The 22,167-nt window shown below is 43.3% G+C and overlaps 1 protein-coding gene across 4 annotated transcripts; it reads left to right on the top strand.

Moving 5' to 3' along the window:
* The first annotated feature begins 2,515 nt into the window (after positions 1-2,515).
* On the top strand, positions 2,516-21,781 carry Elmod2 (ELMO domain containing 2). Of its 4 annotated transcripts, none has more exons than XM_075976593.1 (9): positions 2,516-2,632; positions 3,789-3,936; positions 5,897-5,925; positions 12,254-12,351; positions 12,568-12,697; positions 15,871-16,004; positions 17,706-17,774; positions 18,547-18,680; positions 18,986-21,781. In XM_075976593.1, the coding sequence occupies exons 2-9, from the start codon at positions 3,795-3,797 to the stop codon at positions 19,129-19,131; spliced, it is 882 nt and encodes a 293-aa protein (XP_075832708.1). In that variant the 5' UTR covers positions 2,516-2,632; positions 3,789-3,794; the 3' UTR covers positions 19,132-21,781. The 4 variants fall into 4 exon arrangements, with proteins under 4 accessions (XP_075832708.1, XP_075832705.1, XP_075832707.1 ...); XM_075976590.1 differs by lacking the exon at positions 2,516-2,632 and adding an exon at positions 2,644-2,991; XM_075976592.1 differs by lacking the exon at positions 2,516-2,632 and adding an exon at positions 3,137-3,484.
* Positions 21,782-22,167: the final 386 nt, after the last annotated feature.

Raw genomic sequence — 22,167 nt, 5'->3', positions numbered from 1 at the left:
TTTGGCTAGAGATTCCGTTCAAAAAATAAGGTGTAACTGAGGAAGATGGCCAGGTGCCAAACTCTGGCACCCCTCCACCCCCACACACAGGTAGCCAGACTTCATTACAATGTAGCCTTTGGCTCTTTTAGGTATAAAGCCTAAAAGGGCCCACAGTTAAATAGAGAGACCTAGAGAAGATGGTCCCATTTTCACCTATCTTAGAACTGCACTACTTCTTAGCTGGCCCCATAGAAGAAGAAAGCCAAAGAGAAAAAATACAATGAGCATCTTCTCCTGGGAACAGTGGGGGTTTAGTATATACAAACGAGCACGCGCGCACACACACACACACACACACACACACACACACACACACACACACACGCAGGCACACCCAGAAACAGCTACAAAAAGAAACAAAAATCAGGCTAGGGAAAAATCTCTTAGTGGAAGGAAACTGGCAGCCAGTTCCTGGGCAGGGATGCAGCTGGCCTGCAAAGATCCAGGAGCAACCAGGGCAGACAGAGATTTCTTTTACGTCTCCCCTGCCTCTACACAGAGAACTGTGGACCTGCAGCCCCTGTGCTTTTGGTGGGCTCTGGGTTCTCCCCCTACTCCATTGTTTGACAGCTTTCACAATTGATACAATTTTTTCACCTTCTGGGCATTCCCATTGTCAAGATTTGCCACTCAGGGCCTGCTTAGGAACCTGTAAATCTGGATGTTCAGAGGCTACAGAAACAGAACCACTTACTGCAGGAGCCTACAGAAGAGAAGGAAGGCTGTCTTCAATACTTCTGCAGAGGCTTGGCTCCTGAGACTTCTCTTCTTTCTTCCCTGGGCTCACTTGAACCACCTCTAGGATGTGACCAGCAGCTGCAGGCAGAGGGACTCTTCACTCCAAGACTGTGCCTTCTAGCTACAGAAGGGAATTATCCCTGCAGCTGTTCCAGCCGCCTCCACCCACTCTGCTCTAGACTTCCAGACCTGTGGCTTCTGAGTTTGAGTCTCCGGGCTTTGTTACCTTGCTGGCCCAGTGACCTGCTAGAGCTGTGTGCTTTCAGAAGCTGTAGGAGCTCTACTAAGAGTTCAAAAGTCTCCATTTAAACAGTAAAATCCTGCATGACAATGGTTTAACGTAGCTTTTATCTTCCTGTTTGTACTCTCTGCCACCTGCCCACTCCATCCTGGGAGGAGGGCCCAACAAGAACTTGATTGGGGACAGAAAGGAGATGGTTTGCTTCCTCTGGGACGAAGATGGTGGTTTATGTGTCTTTCATGCATTTCTGTTCTACAAATAGAATCTACCTTTAAGATGATAGTTGAGTAGCGGCAAAGGGTGTACCGCTCACTTCATTTGAGTTAACCAGGAGATGAATGGAGCACAGACAAGACGTTGGCTTGCATATTTCTGGAAGTATAAGGAACTGAGCAAGGGAAATAGGGAGCCAGGAATCTTGGTTGGGTGGGAGGATTCTTCAGTTATTTACTTTTTGAAACAGAAACTTACTTGTGTTGCCCGGCCGGCAACAAGTCCCAATCTTCTGGCTGGGATCACAGGCATGCAGTACCATGCCCAGTTCAGGGACTTCTTCTGTTTCATTTTATTTATAACATAAGATGTCTTTTGTACTTGATCTTTTTTTCCACTTTGCCCTTCTCTAACCCTCTGACCCCTCACTGCTTCGTCAGCATTTAATACATTCCTAATCCAACACCTCTCCACTTACTGCTCACGCGGGTCAGCCTTCCTCCTGAAGGGGTCCCAGCACGCTCCCTTGCTCCCTCCCATAAAAGCTTACTCTTATTGTGCTGACTCTGCTGTACCTAGCTCCTTCCGGTACTCCCTAATCCCCTTTGCCTAATCTCCCTAGTAGTGAGCAGCTTAACCCGATACAATGTTTTTGCCGGTTGGTTTTGTGTGTAGCCCCTTGTAGAAGACAGTCTAGCACAGTATACCAGCTAATAAACTGTACCTTTTGAGGTTTTAAAAATGTGCACAAATTATTCCTCCAGTAGAAACAATATTTAAGAAATGAATAATAATAAATGAATGAGAAATGAATAAAATAACTTTGATAAGTTAATCGTTCAATGTTCTTCTTCAGAAGGAAAAAGTCCAAACTTCGCAACTTCTCTTTGCACACACAGGCCACCCAAATTCCTTTGCAACATCCATAAAGTCCAGTCGAGCCAAGTTTCCTTTGTTTCTCATAAAGAGGGGAAATAATCACTTCGCAGATTAGGAAATGTAGGTGAAAGTGCTGTAGTCACACCCGAGGCAGAATAGTCTTTGAAACCCGGGAGCAAAGTTTCCAGGCCAAGTCCACGGGGACCACGTTGACACTGGGCGTGGCAGCCCGCCCCCCGTTGCCAGGGGAACCGTCTGGCGTCCGGCGCACTAGCGGCAGGCCCGCCTTCCGCGCCAGCGATAGGCGGGAGCGCGGGCCAATCGGAAGAGGATAAGGAGGCGTGGCTCGGAGCTCGGCACCGCCTTCCCCCGCCCCCAACCCCGGCCTCCGGTGCCGACTTCCGGGTCGCAGTGTTTGCGGGGAGCGCTCGGCAGAGAGCGTCGTTTCCGTTGCCGGTGTTTGCAGCTGGCGGAAACCGAGGCAGCGCCAGCTTTTCCTAGTTCTCCCGCTCCTGTGAGGTGGCTGCTGTTTTAATCTTCTCTCACCCTGCGTTGCTGGCGTGCGGCCGCGCAAGCCTCGCGGGGGTCCCGCGCTCACCCGCAGGGGGCCGGGGCCGTCGGGGCTTTGTGCAGCGTTCCCGCGCGCGAGAGGGGCGGGACGGCGCGGTCCCCACGGGGCTCGCGCACGACATCCCGGGGCCCGCGGTCGCCCGGACGGCCTGCCGGTGCCTGGCACTTCTGCAGCCTCCGTCCCGACGAGCGCGGACGGGATGCCTCATTTTAAAGACCCAGATCCGCGCGTCTGGCACCGGCACCCAGTGCCCTGGCCTGCGGGGATTGCGAATTTGACAGCTCCTCGGGCCCCCGGCGCAGAGAGGGTGTGTCTGCGAATCCCAGGCCCGGAAGGCAGGCGAGGAGCGGTTTCCTTTCGGTCCCCGGCATCCCTCCTCCCCTTCGTTTAGCACTCGAAGAGTTTTCTTCTAAGACCCAGTTGTATCAAGTGTGTAGGTTTTGCGGGATTTAAAACAAAACAAAACAAAAAACTTTTTTTTTTTTTTTGGCATTTCTGCCCTTCGTCTATTGACTGGAAAAATCATGAGTTCGTCAGGATGCCATCTGCTCGGTTTTCAGCCTGTATGCTTCAGTTTGTAAGCCACTTGTGCTGGCGTCAGCTGACCGAGACAGCTGGGACACGCTCTGCACCCTGGCAAGAAGAGCTCATTCTTGGGGAAGCCACATGTGATGTGTGGTTGATTTGAAATTGTTGCTCGGTTCGTCTTTTTATTCTCAAACTGTTTAGTTCCAAGTTTGAAGGGATGAAAAACGGAAGAATCCAAAATATGAAATACTATTATTTGGTAAAAATGTAAGGTAGTTGTTGTTCTTTTAAGCCATTAAATAATTTGGCCAGTTTTTTTTCCCTATTTTTTTTTACAATTTTTAAAAAAGTGAACATTTGGCCTAGAGATAACTTGACCATTTAGTTAATTAGTATTTGATTTATGCTGTTTATTGTTTCCTTACCTGACTGATTAAACAGTCACAAAATAAGACACCATGAAATAAAAGGTTTTGTTATTATTTGGGATTTGGGGAGTTGGATCAGCTTAATTTGTTTTTCAGTTTTAAAAACCCCAGTTTAAGGCCGTTAAGCTTGTGTTCTTCTATCCTCCAGGACAACATGTTTATTTCTCTGTGGGAGTTCTTCTATGGGCACTTTTTCCGGTTTTGGATGAAATGGGTCTTACGACAGATGACTGGGAAGTGTGAACTGCAGCGAATTTTTGACACCTATGGCGGCGCACAGAGGACATACAGGATAGGTAATGCTACTCAAAAACCGAAAAATTCACGATTAATAAAAACGTAATTGAATGCTCTCTGTCTACCCAGTGGTAATGTACTTGTGTGTTCTGATTAAATCATCGCAACTGAGTTTCTTAAGCTTTGTGGTCCTTGAGTCCTTTTAACTGAACACTGAATGATTGTATATGAAAAACTATTTATAGCTACCCAAAGAAGAAATATTTTGAGTTTCTTAAAAATATATCAGTTAGCCTGGCAGTGGTGGTGCATACCTTTAATCCTAGCTCACAAGAGGTAGATCAGGAGGATCTTTGTGAGTTCAAGGCCAGCCTGGTCTACAGAGTGAGTTCCACGACAGCCAGGGCTACACAGAAAAGCCCTGTCTTGAAAAATCAAGCAAACAAACAAAAAAGCATCAGCCATTCTTCAGATTATGCTTGCAGTAGTTTACTGAAAATTATTCTTTCTTCCATTTGAAACTTTACACAAATATATGGTGAAAGGATTGGAAGAATCAGGATCTTTTCCTACATCGTGGCCTCATTCTTCTCACATCCTACTCTTATTCATGATGAGCAGACTGCTCATTGGTCCTAGAAAAGGTTACCTGAACCAGCCAGGGCCAGGCTTGTAGAGATGGCCACATGGCTGCTGAGCACTTGGAGTGTGCATGCCGTCAACAGGGCCAGGCTTGTAGAGATGGCCACATGGCTGCTGAGCACTTGGAGTGTGCATGCCGTCAACTGAGTTGTGCTGTACCCATAAGGTACACTCTGGATCTCAGAGTCATGTAAAAATTGTAAAGATGTCATACCTGTATTTGTAATATGTTGAAGTGATAATTTTTTGGATCTGTTAAGCTATAGTAATATAAATTAAATTTCTAATTTGATGTAGCTGTGGAAATTTTATACAATATATATACATATATATGTATATATATATACATACACACACTCACACATACCTACCTACATACATACATACATACATACATGGGCTTATTTTGGCTTGTGTTTTCCAACATTTAATTGAAAGTATTGCTCTGACTTCAAACTCAGATAGTTGAGAAATGTGATTTGAAGTTAGTTTAGGTGTAGTAAGAAAGACCTGGGCAGAGCCACAGCAAATGTTGCTGTGTTAAGTGGAAAATCGAGAATTAACCAGTTCCTATTTTATGTTGATCAAGATTGCCTCAAATGAGGAATCATGACCCTTAGGGCCAAGGGAGTGAGGCCTGGGCAGTGGGCCCTGTACCCAGGGTGGCGCTGGAATAATGGCAGGAGCATTTCATGGCCACTCTTTGATTTTCCCTCTTGCCTGCTCAGAAGACCCACACACCTCTTGATACAGGTCTCTTTGGGCTGCAATGGTTGGCGCTTTATAATTTTTGGGAAGAGCATATTCAAGGCAGAAAGCATTTTTCTTAAAATTCCCAAAAGGAGAGCATTCTCAGTGTACCAGAAACTTTTTGTTTTTTTTTTTTTTAACAGACCAACACAGATATTCTTGTCATTCTTGGCACAAAGGCCAGGATACAGAGAGAGGCTGTTTGCTCTTTGCGTGGTACAGGAAAGGTGGCGAGGCCGTCCGGCCTCTGCTCCTTTGTTCCTGTGCTGTTCCGTCGCTGGCCACTCACTCGGGCTGGCAATGGAGAGAAAGTAGTGGTTTTGAGTGCAGTCTTCAGATGAATTTCTGAGAGCTGAGCTGTGGGCAGACACTCTCACTATGGCGGTCTGCATAGAAGCAGGACATTCTGGGGAAACGGGTTGACACCAGCTTGGTACTGTGTTGAGGGGAGATCGTTCTACCTTCATCTTGATCCTATAAGATCTTGAGATGATTGCCCTGTTGTTCATGTGGAAATTGTATCTTAAACTGTGAGAGTGACTTTTCGTTGCTTTTATATTTTTACTATTTGATTTTGGTTTAATGCAGAAAATACATTTAAGTGGTAACTTTTTTTTTTAATTTCAGAAAACTCCTTGACATATTCCAAGAGTAAGGTAAGGGCATATTAAAATGCTAATTCTACAAATCTTAACATAAGCATATATTTTTCTTTAAAAAAGATTCAACTGTGTCCTCTTCTGAGGCTTTGCCTCTTTATTTTGCAGTAGCAGTTGGTAGCTTTTGGAGACCAGCATCTTAGGAAAGCCCTCCCATCACTGTGTCCTCAGGGTAGCTTGTGTGAGAGAAGAGCAAAGCGATTCTGGCTGGAGCAAACCTTGCATGTTTACCTTTTGACCCAAAGCGAGTCCCGACGTGTGCCATGTAGCCGCCAGCTTTTGCCATCTAAGAAACAAAGCCAAAGCTGCAGGAGCATAAAGCAGGGTTGCACATGTGTGCTCATGCACATGTGGGCCAGCTGCAAAGACCCTTTATCATGTTGGTGTCACGGTCTCAGGTGTGTTCCACCTGTCCCATTATAGGCCCCAGGTGTGGGATTCAGTGTTGGCAGAGGGAGTGGTCTCTCAGTGACTCACTGGAAGCCTGACAGACGGTGCCCTCTCCATCTGCATTCCCGGGTTTACCTCAGTGGTCAAGTGCAAAGCAAGGAGTCCGCAGGTGCAGTCTGACTCCGTGAAGCTAAGGCAGACAAGTGGTTGCCTGAGTTGCAGTGGTGCAGAGTCAGGACCAGTACACCAGTCTGCCACGTGCGAGCCACAGTGTTTGATGCTAGCGTTAATCAGATCACAGTGTTCTGTGTGTAAGAATTACTGGGGTAGCAGAGACAAGCGTACAGGCACGTAGGTCATTATTTGACGCTGTTAAGGACGATGGCCAGCATGCACAGTGACAAAAGGGGTAGTAAGCACGTAGAGATGATTGCTCACGGTAAGATTAAATATTGTTTCCACATTGTTAGTTCAGTTTCCTGTGTGTGCATCTGCTTTAGATATCCGTATATGTTTGTACTTGGTCCTGTTGTAAACTGTGAATCATAAATCATAGTATGCACATGGACATGGCGCAGTCTGCAAGTGTTGATAAGAGTTGCTGACTCACGCTGGAACAGAAGGGTGGTGGGTTCTGCACGCTGAATGCTTCTTTCTGGAGAGTTGCTGCTCAAGTGGGTGCTTACTAGTTCCGGTACAGCCTCACGATGAACTGTGTGAGAACAACTTACATAGATAAACACGGGGACACTGGGGAGGGCATAGAGTTGTCTTTTGTTCAGAACCCAAAATGATTGTTTTTTCCTATGAGAATGCGGCATCTGAAAAATTGAAAGTTTCTGCTCTGGTTCTCACGCACGTACACACACACACACACACACACACACACACACACACACAGAAGCAGATCTCCACAGCAGCCTGTGCATTGTAGTGGGCCTTCTTGGACACATCATCTCTCAGGGCTGTCAGGACAGGTTCAAATGCAGCAGCTCCAGCCTTCTGGAGCTTGTTGGAATGTAGGCACTGGGCCCCACTCCAGAAATCCTTGTTTTGCTTCTGATGTGTTGGTTTCCTGGTGACACTGGGTCCTGCAGGTCAGGTCAGGGCCATGCTAGGAGGTTCAGCCCTGTGTCTTGCCTGCTCCCATTCTTTCTGTAAGAAGCCACGTGGACCAATGGATGCTAAGCAAGTTGTGTTTCTTTGTATCGTAAATATGGGAATATTTGAGAAAGAGCCATCCTTTGACAGGGGCTTCCTTGTGGTCTGGAAACCACATTGTGACAATGTAATAGTCCCTCATACCACACCCTCAGAGCCAGCATTGCCCCAGCTCCTGAGGAGTGTGTCCTCTCAAATGCTTTGACACCTGGAGCTTCACCTGCCCCTACGTTGCTCATGGTTGCATCTGATTTAGCTCTTGTCCTGTTCCGTGTCATCACCACTGTGCTGCCGCTCCAGACCGTCACACCACCTGCCATCGGGCTGTGTGCCATGAGAGCCGGAGTGCTTGTTCTCCCAGTGAAAGCTTAAGGGACCCCATCTCCAGTTTAATCAGTTCTGAAGTCACTCTCTGCTTGGAATAGTAACCCGCAGCCTCCCCTCCCTGTCCTTTTGCCTTCCTTGTTGTGCAGTATTTTACTCTAGTTCTCCATTTTCTCCTGCCCTGAATGAAGCATGGTGTTTGTAATTTGCATCTGTGTCCCTAGAGCGTGCACCAGTTCCTAGCGAGTAATAGTGCTCCGAGTACAGACAAAGCGGAGATGAGCGGTTTGCAGCCGCAGGGTCTCCACATGGGCATGTAGTGTTTGCTCCCTTTGCTTGTTCTCGTGGAGAAGGTACAGGATCTGAACTCAGCACCCATGCAGCAGCAGAACCGCTGTAATGAGGATCAGCTGCAGCAGCAGCATCTGGTCTCAGAAGTTATTAGTGAGATTTTATGTGATAAACTAAATATCAGCAGGATAGGAGGTAAGATGTTGGTGAACTCTCAACGAGGATTTCATGACTGCATTTCAGCATCCTGCAGTGTCTGCAGTGACTGATAAAGAAGTAAAATTGATGCTGAGTGATTATCGCCAGGAGAGAAGTCAGGAGTGGCACGGAGAAGGAAGGGGTAGACTCAACAGAGCAGTGATTATCACCAGGAGAGAAGTCAGGAGTGGCACGGAGAAGGAAGGTGTAGAAATGACAGAGCAGTGATTATCACCAGGAGAGAAATCAGGAGTGGCACGGAGAAGGAAGGTGTAGAAATGACAGAGCAGTGATTATCACCAGGAGAGAAGTCAGGAGTGGCACGGAGAAGGAAGGTGTAGACTCGACAGAGCTGTGTTTCTCACCTCCCTGACGCTGCCACCCTTTCATACAGCTCCCCATGCTGTGGTGTCCCCAGCCATAGAATCATTTCATGGCTACTTCATAACTGTAATTTTGCTATTGTTATGAATTGTAATGTATATATCTGATATGTGACCCCTGTTTAAGGGTCGTTTGGCCCCAAGGTGGTCAAGACTCCACAGGAGTGTATTAAATAAGCAGAATAATATTCTAATTTCACCTTACTTACTAGTTTCTTTAAAGATGTCACTTGAAATATGAATGTTAAGGTTGTATTCTTATGCTATCACCATTAGAAAAGTAAAATACTGCTCGGTGATAGTAGCGTACACTTCTAATCCCAGTACTCGGGAAGCAGAGGCAGGTGACTCTGTAAGTTCGAGGCCAGCCTGGTCTACAGAGTGAGTTCCGGGACAGCCAGGACCACACAAAGAAACCCTGTCTCAAAAAACAAAATAAAACAAAAAACTGTAAAGTAAAATCCTGATGTTTTGTAGGACACTATAAAGAGAATAGCTAATACTCCACATTCAGTTAAATAGTAGATGCTTTGTTGTCTTGAAACCTGAAATCCAAAGCACGTTTGTTAGTACAGGGAGATGGGCTTGCCAACGTACACATGCAATTTGTGCATATTTCACACATTATATTTACTTTAAGAGAAAAATCTCATTGTGGTCTTGTGTTATTTCCATCGACTGGCTCTGCGTTTTATTGCAAGAGAAGAAATCTGGACAAAAACTCTGATTTTATTGCTTCCTACTTGTTGGCCTTTGTGCAGTTGGCTTGAACCTCATCAGTACCATGTGATGGTTTTACGACTAGAGGCATTAATATGAAGGCAGCATAAGAAAATCCATCTTGATAATATTGATGATGATATAGTTAAGCCAGGGGACAAACATCTATGAAACTCTCTTATGTATTAAAATGCTTTGCATTCCCAATGCTTGTTATGAATAACAGCAATTTATTCTATTAAGGCTTGTCCCCAAAAGTGATCTCAAAGTATGGCTGCCTTTTATTGTAAATTGTTTGACAGTTGAAACTTCTTTGATTGTTAAAAGTTAAGTCTCACTTTCTCAGTTACAGACTAGGGACTGCTTATAAATTATCTCCTATGGCTGCTAAAATATGAAAAATTTCAATATCTGGAGTATAAGCATAGTATTGATTCCATTGGTCAAAGAATTTTGTTGGAAACAGAGAAAGAAAATCAGAGCATAATCAACATTTGTTTAGCATACCAAAGCAAATTTTAAAGACCTGAACTAATTTTCTGTATTTGTATCTTTAGAGACCTGAGAAGATACTAAGTCCAGAGTAAGCTGAGGAATTTACAAATAAGGCAGAAAAGCAATGAAATTATGAAACACACAAAAGTAGACTACCAACAAGCTCAGAAACTGATTTTTAAAAAAGATTAATAATATCAATAACCTCTATAACTGACCAAGTATGAGAGAAGAAAAATGCCGAGTGTGTAGATAAGATATATCCCTAGCCTAGGTTCTGAAGTTCTGTGAGCGACTTCATGCCGGTAAATCCTGTAGCTTAGATGCAATGGAAAGAATTTGTAGAAAAGATAGTTTATCAACTAATATGAAAATAAACAAAAGACCTAGCTGGCCATATATTCAAAAAAAGAAATCTCCAATTTAAAATGTTTAAAAAAATCTCCATCATTGGCCTAATTAATTCTCTTTTAAAAGATATTTGAATCTTTGTATTTTTATTTTAGGGTGTTTGCCGGCATGCATGCTTGTGCACCATGTACATTCTTGGGGCCCACGATGGTCAGAAAGGTATCAGATCTCCTGGAGCTGGAGTTACAGATGGTTGTGAGCCACTGTGTAGATGCTGGAAACGAAACCCAAGTCTTCTACAAGAGCAGCTAGTGCCCTTAACCATTGAGCCTTCTCTCCAGCCTGGCCTAATTCATTGTCACCAAACATTCATGGAAAGAAGAAACAGTACCACTGTTAACAGAAAGTCCTAGGATATAGAGGTGAAAAAAGCATTTTTTATTTTTTTGAGGACAGACTAAAACCAAATAAAGAAAGACATGTAAATAAAAAGTACAACTCAGTACCCTTTATGAATGTGATACAAGAATCCTTACAGAACAGCAGCAAGGATAATAAATTATGATTGAAGTTTAAAATCAGTGAGTATAATTTATTACCACACTAACAGAGTCAGAAAAAATATGATCATTTTGATGGATACTAAAACATCTGATCATGTTTAAAAACTCCCACCTGAAGGCCAGCGAACAGTCTGCAGCTGGCACGGAAAACTTTCCGATAGTGAATGTCTTGTCATGTGTAGTGGAAATATGGCAGATGAATTGTGTTTCTCTGTTTCTGCTCAGCATCATTGCTGGAGATCCTGGGAGCCACAGCCAACCAGAAACAAACCCAAGAAGTAGCTGGCCAGAAAGAACTATTAGCAGAAATGTAGTCTGAGAGTGTGGACAACCCTGGAGTCCTCAGAGGCTGCTGCTGTGTACTAACAAGCAAACTGAACAGTCTGGCAGCAGGTAGCTCACTGCTGTCTGTGTTAGCAGTGAGCTTCCGGACCATGAGAGAGCAGTGCTACCTACCACAGCAGCCAGAAGAGCACACACCGGGGAGTTTAGTAAACACTGTCTTCAGCCCTAAAACTTGTGGAGAAATTGTTGAGAAAAAAAAGAATAAAATGAAGCCTGGTATTCATCAATTAAAAGACTCATTGTTGTTAAAATATAAGTTCCAAATTGACCTATGAGTTTGTGAAGTTATTTTTCTGTTTTATTTTGTTTTTCAAGACAGGGTTTCTGTGTGTAGCTTTGGAGCCTGTCCTAGAACTCACTGTGTCGATCAGGCTGGCCTTGAACTCACAGAGATTCCCCTGCCTCTGCCTCCCAAGTGCTGGGATTAAAGGCATCTGCCCCCACCATCCAGCGAGTTTGCAAAATTTTAATTAGAATCTCATTGAGTATGTTTTGAAGAAACTGACAAGCTCATCTACAGACTTATGCAGAAATAGAGGGAGGGGTCGGGATAGCTCAAATGGTCCTCTAAGAGAGCCAGATTAAAGGACCTACCAGGGCTTTGTAGACAAGGAAGTTTTCAGACAGACCAGACAGACCCCACAGAATGGCTACCTTTTAATATGTTGACACAGTACTTCGTGGGAAAAGAAGCTGCCAGCAAGGGGTGCTAGAGAACTGGGTGCTGGGTGGGGAGCCCGGGCTGCGGACAGGAAGACAGCTCTTAGAGCCTGTTGCTGCTCCTCTTTAACATTGATTTTAAAACTCTGCATCTTTTTGACAATTTCATAAATATGTAATAGTTCATAACCATATTCTTCCCATTTTCATAACTTATTTTTTTTAACCCAATGAGTTTAATTAGGATTTCTTTTATAAAAGAAACTAGGAGGCTTTTAGAAAACTGTAAATGTTTGCATGATTCCAGCTCTTGGAGATCTGAAGGAAGTGTGGTTTCTTTTTGCATTTTAATATGTTCTTGGTAAGGCTGATTAAATGTCTCAAAACAGACTTCTACGTCAACTCTCCGGGACTTCTCTCATTCAGCTGTGTCTCGATACCCAGGTCCTCCAGAGTGCCACACGAGTTGCCGAGAGTGAGCTGGACAGATGTGTAGCGGACATAATGAAGGAGAAGAACATCTGCCGGGAGAAAGACACCAGGTGTGCTGCTCCCTCTGTGATGGCATGGGGCTCTGTAGCGTGCTGTGCCCAGCCCTGCTCAGGTTACCTGGGGAACAGGTAACTTGTGGGTTGTTCTGTGTGCACTTCAGAGTTTCGTTGCTGTGTGGTGGAGTGTTCAGAGATGTGTGAAGGAAAAACAGGCCTCGCTTTGTTTGATAAGAGGTTTGAGTTAAACTAACGATGTTATCCTTTCAGTTTTCAGATATGCATGAGGACGTGCTTACTGCAGATATCCGGCTATAAGCAGCTCTACCAGGCTGTGGAAAATGTGAGGAAAAAACCCTACGATTCTGGCAATGCGCAGCATGAGAAACTGCTCCTCAAGGTAAGCGCTGGCTTAGTGTTCCAGCAGGGAGGCAGCTTCAACTGTGAGCACTGTGTGGGTTCTAGAAGCTCATTCAGTCCACCCATTTGTTTGCCTCTTGGAGAATGTGTGTTAGATTTCATTGATCAGGAAAGATTGTAGATCAACAACTTTTTAAAAATATTTTTTTAAATTTCATGTACATTGGTGTTTTGCATGTGTGTTTGTGTGTTTATGTGTTTGTTGGATCTCCTGGAACAGGAGGTACATACAGTTGTGAGCTGCCAAGGGAATGCTGGGAATTGAACCCAGGTCCTTTGGAAGAAGAGCCAGTGCTCTTAACCACTGAGCCATGTCTCCAGCCCCCTGATCAATAACTCTTACTTGATAAGCATTTTTTAGAATATATTCAGGTAAATAGAGCTTCTAAGATAAGTTATCCATTCATAAAAGGGGGTTTCTTCTGCCTCTAGGCAGGGGTGCCTGGGCCCCAGAGCTTCCGTTTATCTAATTTTTTTGTGGAGGTTGGGCTTTCCCTCAGCAGCACAGAAGCTATGAAAATAGATGCCCCCTTTGCACAACAGCACTGGGACATCAGTCAGCAAAACTGCCACAGTAGACTGCAACTGTAAGAAAGGTTGGCTTCCTGTCACCTGCTCCTGGTGTGCAGGGTGTGCAGGCGGTGACCCTGTGCTATGTAAAGGCTGCCATAGAGAGAGCAGTAGAGAGAGCACTGTAGCCCATCCAGTCTGGCTCTTCCGGTGGGGAAGGGGATTATAGGGCTGTGGGGGATGGGCTGGCCTGCTGCTGGTGCTAAAGTCCTAGAGCTTGGGGAGAGCTGCCTCCTGCTCATCTGTGCTCCAGTTCACACTGCCTTCAGGGGGGCTGAAGGGGTGCTTTTCATATGCTTGCTTTCCTTCATACTTTTGGTCTTCCTCTCTCCCTCCCCCTCTCTCCTCTCCCTCATCCTCTCTACTTCACTCCCTCCTCCCTCCTCATATTAGAGATTTCTTGGCATTTCATGTGGTGTGCTTAGTTTTGATTGACCCTCCCTACCTGCCTCTCCTCTCTGCTCCCCATCCCTGCTTAAACCCTTCTCTCCCAGTCTCCCGTTCCACTTTGATCTCACACATAACCCATTAGCATATATTGCACCTGGAGTTAGAACTGCACAGAACCAAAAGTCCTATGAAAGTAACTTTGGGGAGAGCTTAAACACAGCAAAACTGGGGCTGGGACCAGGGCCAGGGCTCAGCACCCAAGAGTGCTTACTGCTATTGCAGAGGACCTGGGTTCAATTCCCAGCACCATCTGTAACTGCAGCTCCAGGGGCTCTGACACCCTCTTCTGGTCTCAGAAGGCATGAGGCACACACATGGTGCACATAAACACATTCATAAACATAAAATGAAAATCTAAACAAACAGAAAAACCTTTTTTGGAAAAATATAAATAAATACTTTACCTAATTGCAAAATTAAAATAAAACTTGATATTATTTTGAGGTTAATAAAGGGTTACTATGTGGGTTGAGCTTATATTTGAAGTAATTTAAAGCATCCTAGATGAGTACTCTTATCTTCATTCACCTTAATTTGAGATGCTTTCTATGTAACACCTGCCTTCTTGAAGGGATAAGACACACGGCCTAGCGCCTGCTCCAGACACCTTTCCCCTTCACTGTCCCTTATGCAGTTCAGTTCTGGAGGGAGTGACAGTTGCTGACTCTAAGTTTAGCTCAACAGTCCTGGGAAGAAAGCTGGAGTTGAAGTAGTTTTAAGTATAATCCAAAAACATGTTCACCAGCTTTTGTCAGTGTCTACGTTTGGGATACAAACTTCCACCTTAACCTTATGAAATCAGAATCTCCAGGCTACGGCCCATACTTGTATTTATGAATATTAAATTTTGAGTATTAAAAGCTCAATATGATGGCATGTACCTATAATCTCAGAATTCTAGAGATTGAGGCAAGAGGAAGGGGATTCAAGACTCTCCTGGGCTACATAGCAGGATGCCCTCTCCATAATCAGACATCAAATAAGAACTGGGCAGTAGTGGTTTTACACTGCAGCCCACACATTGAAAGCCTTATGCTATGGTCACATTCCTTGTTGATGTCAATGAGCTGTCTGGGTTGCTAGTAAGAGAGTGGGCAAGATAAAGTCCAATCTAATTGTTGGATTTAGCTTCAGGGCCAGAATTCTGGAAGGCCAATCTTGACAGTTTCTTAGGTGACGGGACACTCTTCCAACACTCAACAGTGCCTCATGGCACTGAAATGGAGGTGGGGGTGCAAGCATTTTGTTTTGCCAAGCTTTTCAGTTTTTTAATCAGTGTCTACAATTCTGTTTTTGTCTGATGACTTACATTGGATCTTGAAACTGACTAAATTTTCTTAAATTAGTTTTCATTGACTGGTTTGTTCATATCTAATGAAGGGAAAGATTGTTAGTCAACAACTCTTGATAACACCTTAGTGTTAAAGATTCTACTTGTTTATAAGTAGGCCAATTAAAAAATAAATTTTATGAAATAGTCTCATGTACACACATACACTTATCTCTTGAATTTTATTAATATTATTTCTTCATGGTTCTCTCCCTCAGGCCTATTTTATTTTATTTTATTTTATTTTATTTGTTTTTGGTCCTATTTTATTTTATTGGATTAAAGATTAACTACCCAATATTATAGCAAAACCTGTTCAAGCCAAATTATGGGTCCATTTATCCAAGACTGCTCTTAAGCAATTTAATTCTAGTAAATATATATATATATATGTGTGTGTGTGTGTGTGTGTGTGTATAGCTAACATATATATTTGTTTACTAATCAATATGTTGCCATATATTGTGAATTATGTTTTATAGACTGTAAATCATATAGAGAATGGGAAGTCAATATATATATATCAAAGAAGTTGTATATATATCAAATGATTAGTAAACATAGGCAGGTCATTGCTCCAGATGTCTGTGATTTTGATTTAAAGAAATGATTCTTTATAACAGTCTTTCTGATTGGAATAGTACACCATGTTTTTAATTCAACCCTTGTTGGTCTTAGAATTTGCCTAAAAGTTGTTGAGCTCAAAGTATTCAATTATGAGTTACTTAAGCTAAGAAAAGGAAAATGACCCAGTAAACCAGGAACATCATTATCATTTGTAACACAAAAGCATGTTTGCACAGCTTTGGAGTCTTCTGATGCCTACGGAAAAGTTGAAGGCCCGGATCTCCAAGCAGTGGGTGGACATTGGTTTCCAAGGTGATGATCCCAAAACAGACTTCAGAGGCATGGGCATACTTGGACTGATCAATCTTGTGTAAGTGAAATAAGTTTCCTTTCCTTGGGTGAATGCAATTCCTTGTTATTTCCCGTCTCTTTCAAATCTAGTGAGAGCGGACCTGTTGTTTCGTATTGACTCTTGAGTTTTCATAACTATAGTCCACATGTTCGCTAGGGTGCTGACAGCAACTAGAAACATAGTGTGCGCGCATGCGCATCCGCGCATCCCCTGTGCGCACCCGTGTCTGTGATGACTCACCAGCGTTTGCAGTGCCTTCCTCCTCCTTTCTGTTTCTGCCCTCCTGTTTCCACTGTGTGGCTCTGACTGCATTTGGGAAAACAATCAGGTTAGGTGACATGCCCCTCACTATGTCTGGCAGTTGACCGGGACCCAGGTCTGTTTATCATGGCTGTAACAACCTGCCTTTTCCCTTAGTACTTGGGCCATGCACATGGAATCCTAAAATATGTCACAGCCGATCGCCAGCACTACTCTAGTACACTGGAAGACCCAGCTCTTTACCAGTGGTTCTCAACGTGTGGGTCACGGCCCTGTGAGGAAAGTTCCATGATTCATAACAGTAGCAAAGTTACAGCTATAAAGCAGCAACAAAATAATTTTATGGTTGGAGTCACCACAACATGAGGAACTGTGTTAAAGGGTTGCAACATAAGGAAGGTTGAGATAGAGTTCTTTTATAAATATGCATGTGTTTAGACTGCAGTCTTTCAGTTTACCTGTGAATTATGATTTATACACTATAAATCATTTAGAGAATGAGAAGCCAATAATTTCTTTGTTTTTTTACTTTCGAGAGATGGTTCTCTGTATAGGCCTGGCTATCCTGGAACTTGCTCTGTAGAATAGGCTTGCCTCGAACTCACTGAGTTCTGCCTGCCTCTCCAGAGTGCTGGGATTTAAGGCATGCATCACCACTGCCTGGCTCTTTGGATAATTTTACTGTGAAAAAAAATCTGAAATTGAACTAAACTAAGTTAATACTGAGAAAAAATATTTAGGCCAATATGGATAAAGCTATTGGGGGAAAGATATGTCATAATGAGACTTCAAGATGTATGCTATTTTAAATTATAAAAGCATGTATGCTTTGGTAATTTCTAAAATCTTAAAAGTTCTATATAATTCTTCTTCCTTAGGATAAATCAGACAGTAATCTTTAAGGAAGATGAGCAACTTCCCCACCTCCCTCTGAGCCTGGGGCTTTAGTCATTTAGCAGTCTGACTCTTGACTGTGTTGAGGGTCTCAGACCTCTAGATGGAGTACAGGGCTCTTCCCTGAGCTGATGTGAAGAAGGCCAGGACTCACACACGACTGTGATGTCTGCTAGTGAGCAGTGGGATAGAAATGCGCACTCCAGCTGTGGCAGAGAGGAGACAGAGACGGGCGGCCCCGCAGGTGCCCTCTGAGTATTGTACAGGCCGGAAATTAACAAGTTTCAAAACGAGGACTTTTTCTTTTGTAAGTAAATAGGAAATCCCTTTGTAGCTGAGTTCTCTGTTAAGATAGTCTTGCCATCTACCTGTGTTCCTTATTGAGAGGCCTGATTCCTTAGGATTAAATTTGGACTCTGAGACCTCTGTGACCTATTGAAGGGGCTTGAAAGGGGGGTGGCTGTGGGAGCAAGGCTGTTGTTTAGATGGTAGCATTTGCTTGTGCTGAGGTTTTCACGCTACTCGTGAGTGTAACGTTTTCATTTCATCGTCTTCCTTATTCAGGTATTTCAGTGAAAATTACACCAGCGAAGCACACCAGATTCTTTCCCGTTCAAATCACCCCAAATTAGGGTAAGCTGGACAAACATTAAAGAAGCTAGACTCTAGCAATGAAAATGACTATATAAATCTGAAGGTATTTCAAAATGTGTCTTAAAATGATGTTATTTTAATGCGTGATAACTGTAGAAATGATATTATAAACTATTTTAAAGAAAAATGACCAAAAATGTTCTATGTATTCCAGTAAATTGTATCGTATGATATAGTTTATAAAACAAAGATGGGGGCTCAAATTTTTTTTCAAAAATTATTTCAGGGGCGATGGTGGCACACACCTTTAATCCCAGCACTTGGGAGGCAGAGACAGGCGGATCTCTGTGAGTTCAAGGCCAACCTGGTCTACAAGAGCTAGTTCCAGGACAGGCTCCAAAGCTATAGAGAAACCCTGTCTCAAACCCCCCCCCCAAAAAAAAATTTATTTTAAAGTAGTAGAAAATGGTAAAGGAAATGCAAATTGAGGCCTTGCCTTGTTCTTAGTTTTATATTTAATAGTTAGAATAATAAAGCTTGGTAAATGTAGATTTTCCTCTCTTTATTGTCTTTAGATGTTGTATGGTAGGAAATTTTATTTTTACTTCTTAGCTTCTCTCCAGAAAATTAACAGCCCTCAAGAAGCAAACACTTTGGATCTTTCTGCCTCCCTAAGTATAGAGAGATTTTTGCAAAGTGCGCCCTGTGTCAGGCGAGCAGCAGCACTGTTTGAGTGACTTAGCTATTTCCGCACTGTAAGCTTGTTGCGGGCTGCCGGCTAGCTGTGTAACTGGTTTTGTTTCTGACGTAGGTATTCGTATGCAATAGTTGGAATCAATCTCACAGAGATGGCTTATAGCTTACTGAAGAGTGAAGCCCTGAAGCTGTACCTCTACAACTTTGTCCCTGGGATGCCAACCATGGAGCACTTCCAGCAGTTCTACTGTGAGTATTGGGAGGAGTCAGTGCTAGCGCTGCCAGGACAGCAGCCGTGCTTAAGCCATTGCCTGTGAGGTCCAGAGTTTACGCTTCACCTCTTACTGTTTAAGGTCTTCGAGGGCCAAGAAATGATGGGAGATGGGTCTCCCAGTTCATTTGCACTCTACCTGCTGTGTTTGAATTCAGGTTGCCTGGCTTGCGGCACACTGAGCCATCTCACTGGCAAGGTGGATGCATGCTTTCTGAAGATGAGATGGCCTAAGTGGATTTTATTCCCGTGGTCAACATGTTTGTGTGGTTTTTAATTGCAGGTTACCTTGTCTATGAATTTGACAAGTTTTGGCTTGAAGAAGAACCGGAAAGCATTATGTACTTCAACTTGTACCGAGAGAAGTTTCACGAGAAGATTAAAGGACTCTTAATGGATTACAACACTGTACTCACTTTGAAAACATGAGACAAACACAGCATCTTCTCTTTCTACCACATTTTGCACACACAGCAGAATTTATATGTTATAGAAATTATCTGATCAACTACACTCTTATATATAATTTCCTACAAAATCCTTCAGAACTCTATTTAAAAAGCTAGTGGACAATCAGTGTATGTTTACAGTTGTTTATACACTGTTCTCCACAGGTTCGCACCCTTCCAAAGAGCCCTTCTGGAGTCACGTGAACTACAGTTTGGAACTTGGGACTTAGCCTGTTAGCGTAAAAGTCTAAATCAGGTATATTTATATTTAGCCAGTTGACTAAATGTGCACGATTCTCATTTTTATGTGTTGTAGCTCTCAAGCTGGTGTCCTTTCCAAAATTTTAAAACTCTTCAAGATGATTTTTCAGTCTGGAAATGGCTTTTGAGTGTGCTTTGTCTCTTTTATTTCTAGCCAATGGGCACCGTGTGCGCTCTAAGGCTTCCTTTGTGTCCCCAGCACTTGTCAGGGTGCCCCTGCCTTAGAGCAGGGGGAGCATGGTTCCCTCAGAGAGGGCGAGGAATCAAGGCTTCCTTCTGAATTTCTCTGGAGACCGAACATGACAGAAAATGAGAGAATGGCAGCCTGGGTGACTCTGTTTTTATTGACACATAGCATATTTTGGGGGTCTTATTTCAAGGTTTCCAGGCATTTACCCTCGCTCAGTGTTTGCTTTTATCAGCTGCATAGAGAACCTTCCTCAGAGCTCCCCGGGAGGCATCTGCCTCTGTGTTAGAGAGGAACTGCATCTACTAAGAAAATCCTGACTTTGGAAACATGGTTTCTTTTAAGATAAAACTATCTTTGAAAACTACACAGGAAGAAAACTGAGAGCTTTCGCAAAATCTCTGGTCTCCATCATTGGCGTGTTTGACTTGCTGTTCATTTTTGCTTGGCCTTGCTTTGACTCTGGTGTTTCTGGGCAATGATGTAGGGACCTGGTCAACAGGCTGTGGGGTGCCATAGCCTGGACTATGACTGTGCTTTTGTATAGCTTTACTCCCCCAAAGCTCAGGAGGGTGACAAGTACTGCTGAGGATCAGACGTGATGAGATTCTGAAGGGATGCTTTTCTCTGGGCCTGTTTTAGAGATTTGTTTTCAGAGAAAAATTAAAAGAATCTAAAGATAGGAAACGATTATTGGGTTCTGAAGCAGTGCTTAAGTCCCATGGGGAAAAGTTCACAATATCATAAGTTAGAATATGGTGCTATTTTGCACATGTTTTAGTATCAGGTATTTAAAGACTAGCTTATGTGATAGAGGAAGATCTGGTACTTTCCATCAGTTGGTGTGTGTCTTTTGTCAAACCCCTATCTTCATGCTGGTCGAAGAGTGGTACAGATGCCCACATGACGCCGTGGCTGCAGTGTTGCATAGCCCGTGCATTACAGTGCATGGGTTAAAAGTGTTTTTCCTCAAGGAAGATGGAACTTTTTTTAAAAGTAGGTTTATTTTATAATACTAGAAAGGATTTAGCTTTTCAGTATTATAGGAACTTAATAATTGATTTCTTACTGGGGGACTTTCTCAACCCTGGTCATATACTCGTTTCACTTGTGAGGAATCTTCTGTCATCCAGGTTGTGTGATGAACTATATAGCAAACCCTAACAAGGAGCACATGTCGGCCGTCTTTGTTCATCGTCTGTGTGATAACTTTTCCATGGAGAGCAGCTGTGTAAGTCTTTAACTTCTGCACTAAAATACTTACCATTGTATTTTAACTTTTCAGCAGCTTTGGTCTTGAACTGATTTAACTCTTTATCAGCATATTTAATAAAAAGACTACTTGAAGTGTGAAAGAGGAAATGTTTAAGTAATTAAGCATTTCCCCGCAGGAAACCTCTACTGATGTTGAGAACATCTTGTCATAGTTTGGTTAATGTCACAGTCGTTAAATTCTCCTTTGTTTGGACATTACAGATATTGTTTGTTTTTATTAAAATTATCATTAACCATTTCAGATAATTGTAAAGTGAACTGATCTTAGGTTCCAGAATTTGACCGTCACCAGTTGTCCACTAGAACGGAACATGAACCCTCTGGCCGACAGGCGAGGCATACGCAGCACAGCACAGCACAGCCAACAGCCTTTACTTCCAAAGATGTCACGGTTTTATGTAGTTTTCAAATCCACGTGCAGATGTCTACCTGTCTAAAATGACAGTGTGACGATAGTCACAGCATTTGAGTAGCAGGAGGTTATACTAGCTTCAGTAGAAGTCAGGGTGGAGATGAATCTCTGTGCGCAAGGTTGAAGAAAGTTTACCAGTGACAAGAGCAGCGTAAACAGTAACAGCTCCAGGTCAAATGCTGGGAAAGACAATCTTTCTAAAAATGGGAGACATCAGGTGTTTAGACCAGCCTCTTTGTAAATAAATGTAGCAGTCCAACTGGCATAAATCTGAATTTAAGCTGGTGACATTTATAGTTCAGAAATCAGAATCTTTTTCTTAAAGATTTTTTCTTTTCTGTATTAGGAGCTACTTTGATTTGTATGTATTTTCCTATGAAAATGTAAACACTCATTCTTCTTCCTTCAATGTTGATCGCCATTCTTATTCTGTCCATTGAGAATAGTCAACGAAAGGAATTTTGATTAAAAGCTTTGTTCAAAGGAAAAAAAAAACCCTAATTTGGGTGTGAAAAGCCCCTGCTCATTTCTGTAGCCGAGGGTGTCATGGCACGGAAGAGGGCAGTTTGCCCGGGAGGGTGGTAATGCTGACTCCTGGGGTCATGACTGAGGGCCACCGCTGAGTCCTCAGGACAGATGCTGCATGCTAGTCCATGAAGATCCTGCGGCTGGGGGACTCCGGGTCATGTTCACGGTTATAGTCTCTGCACACAGCAGCTGTCAAATGGAGATGAGCGAGCCGTTAGTACTCTGAGAGATGTCGTGCCTTGTATTATTGTTTTATTTCTGCCTCTAGTTTTTGTTGGGATAAGGTTTTAAATGTAGTGTAGGTAGGACCAAGACCCACATTAACTTCGGTAGGGTAGCTCTACGTTCTTATT

This window comes from Microtus pennsylvanicus, chromosome 6 (assembly GCF_037038515.1).
Source record: "Microtus pennsylvanicus isolate mMicPen1 chromosome 6, mMicPen1.hap1, whole genome shotgun sequence".
NCBI classification, from domain to species: Eukaryota; Metazoa; Chordata; class Mammalia; order Rodentia; family Cricetidae; genus Microtus; species Microtus pennsylvanicus.
The sequence above is the reverse complement of the archived record's forward strand: the minus strand, read 5'-3'. Positions and strand labels throughout refer to the sequence as shown.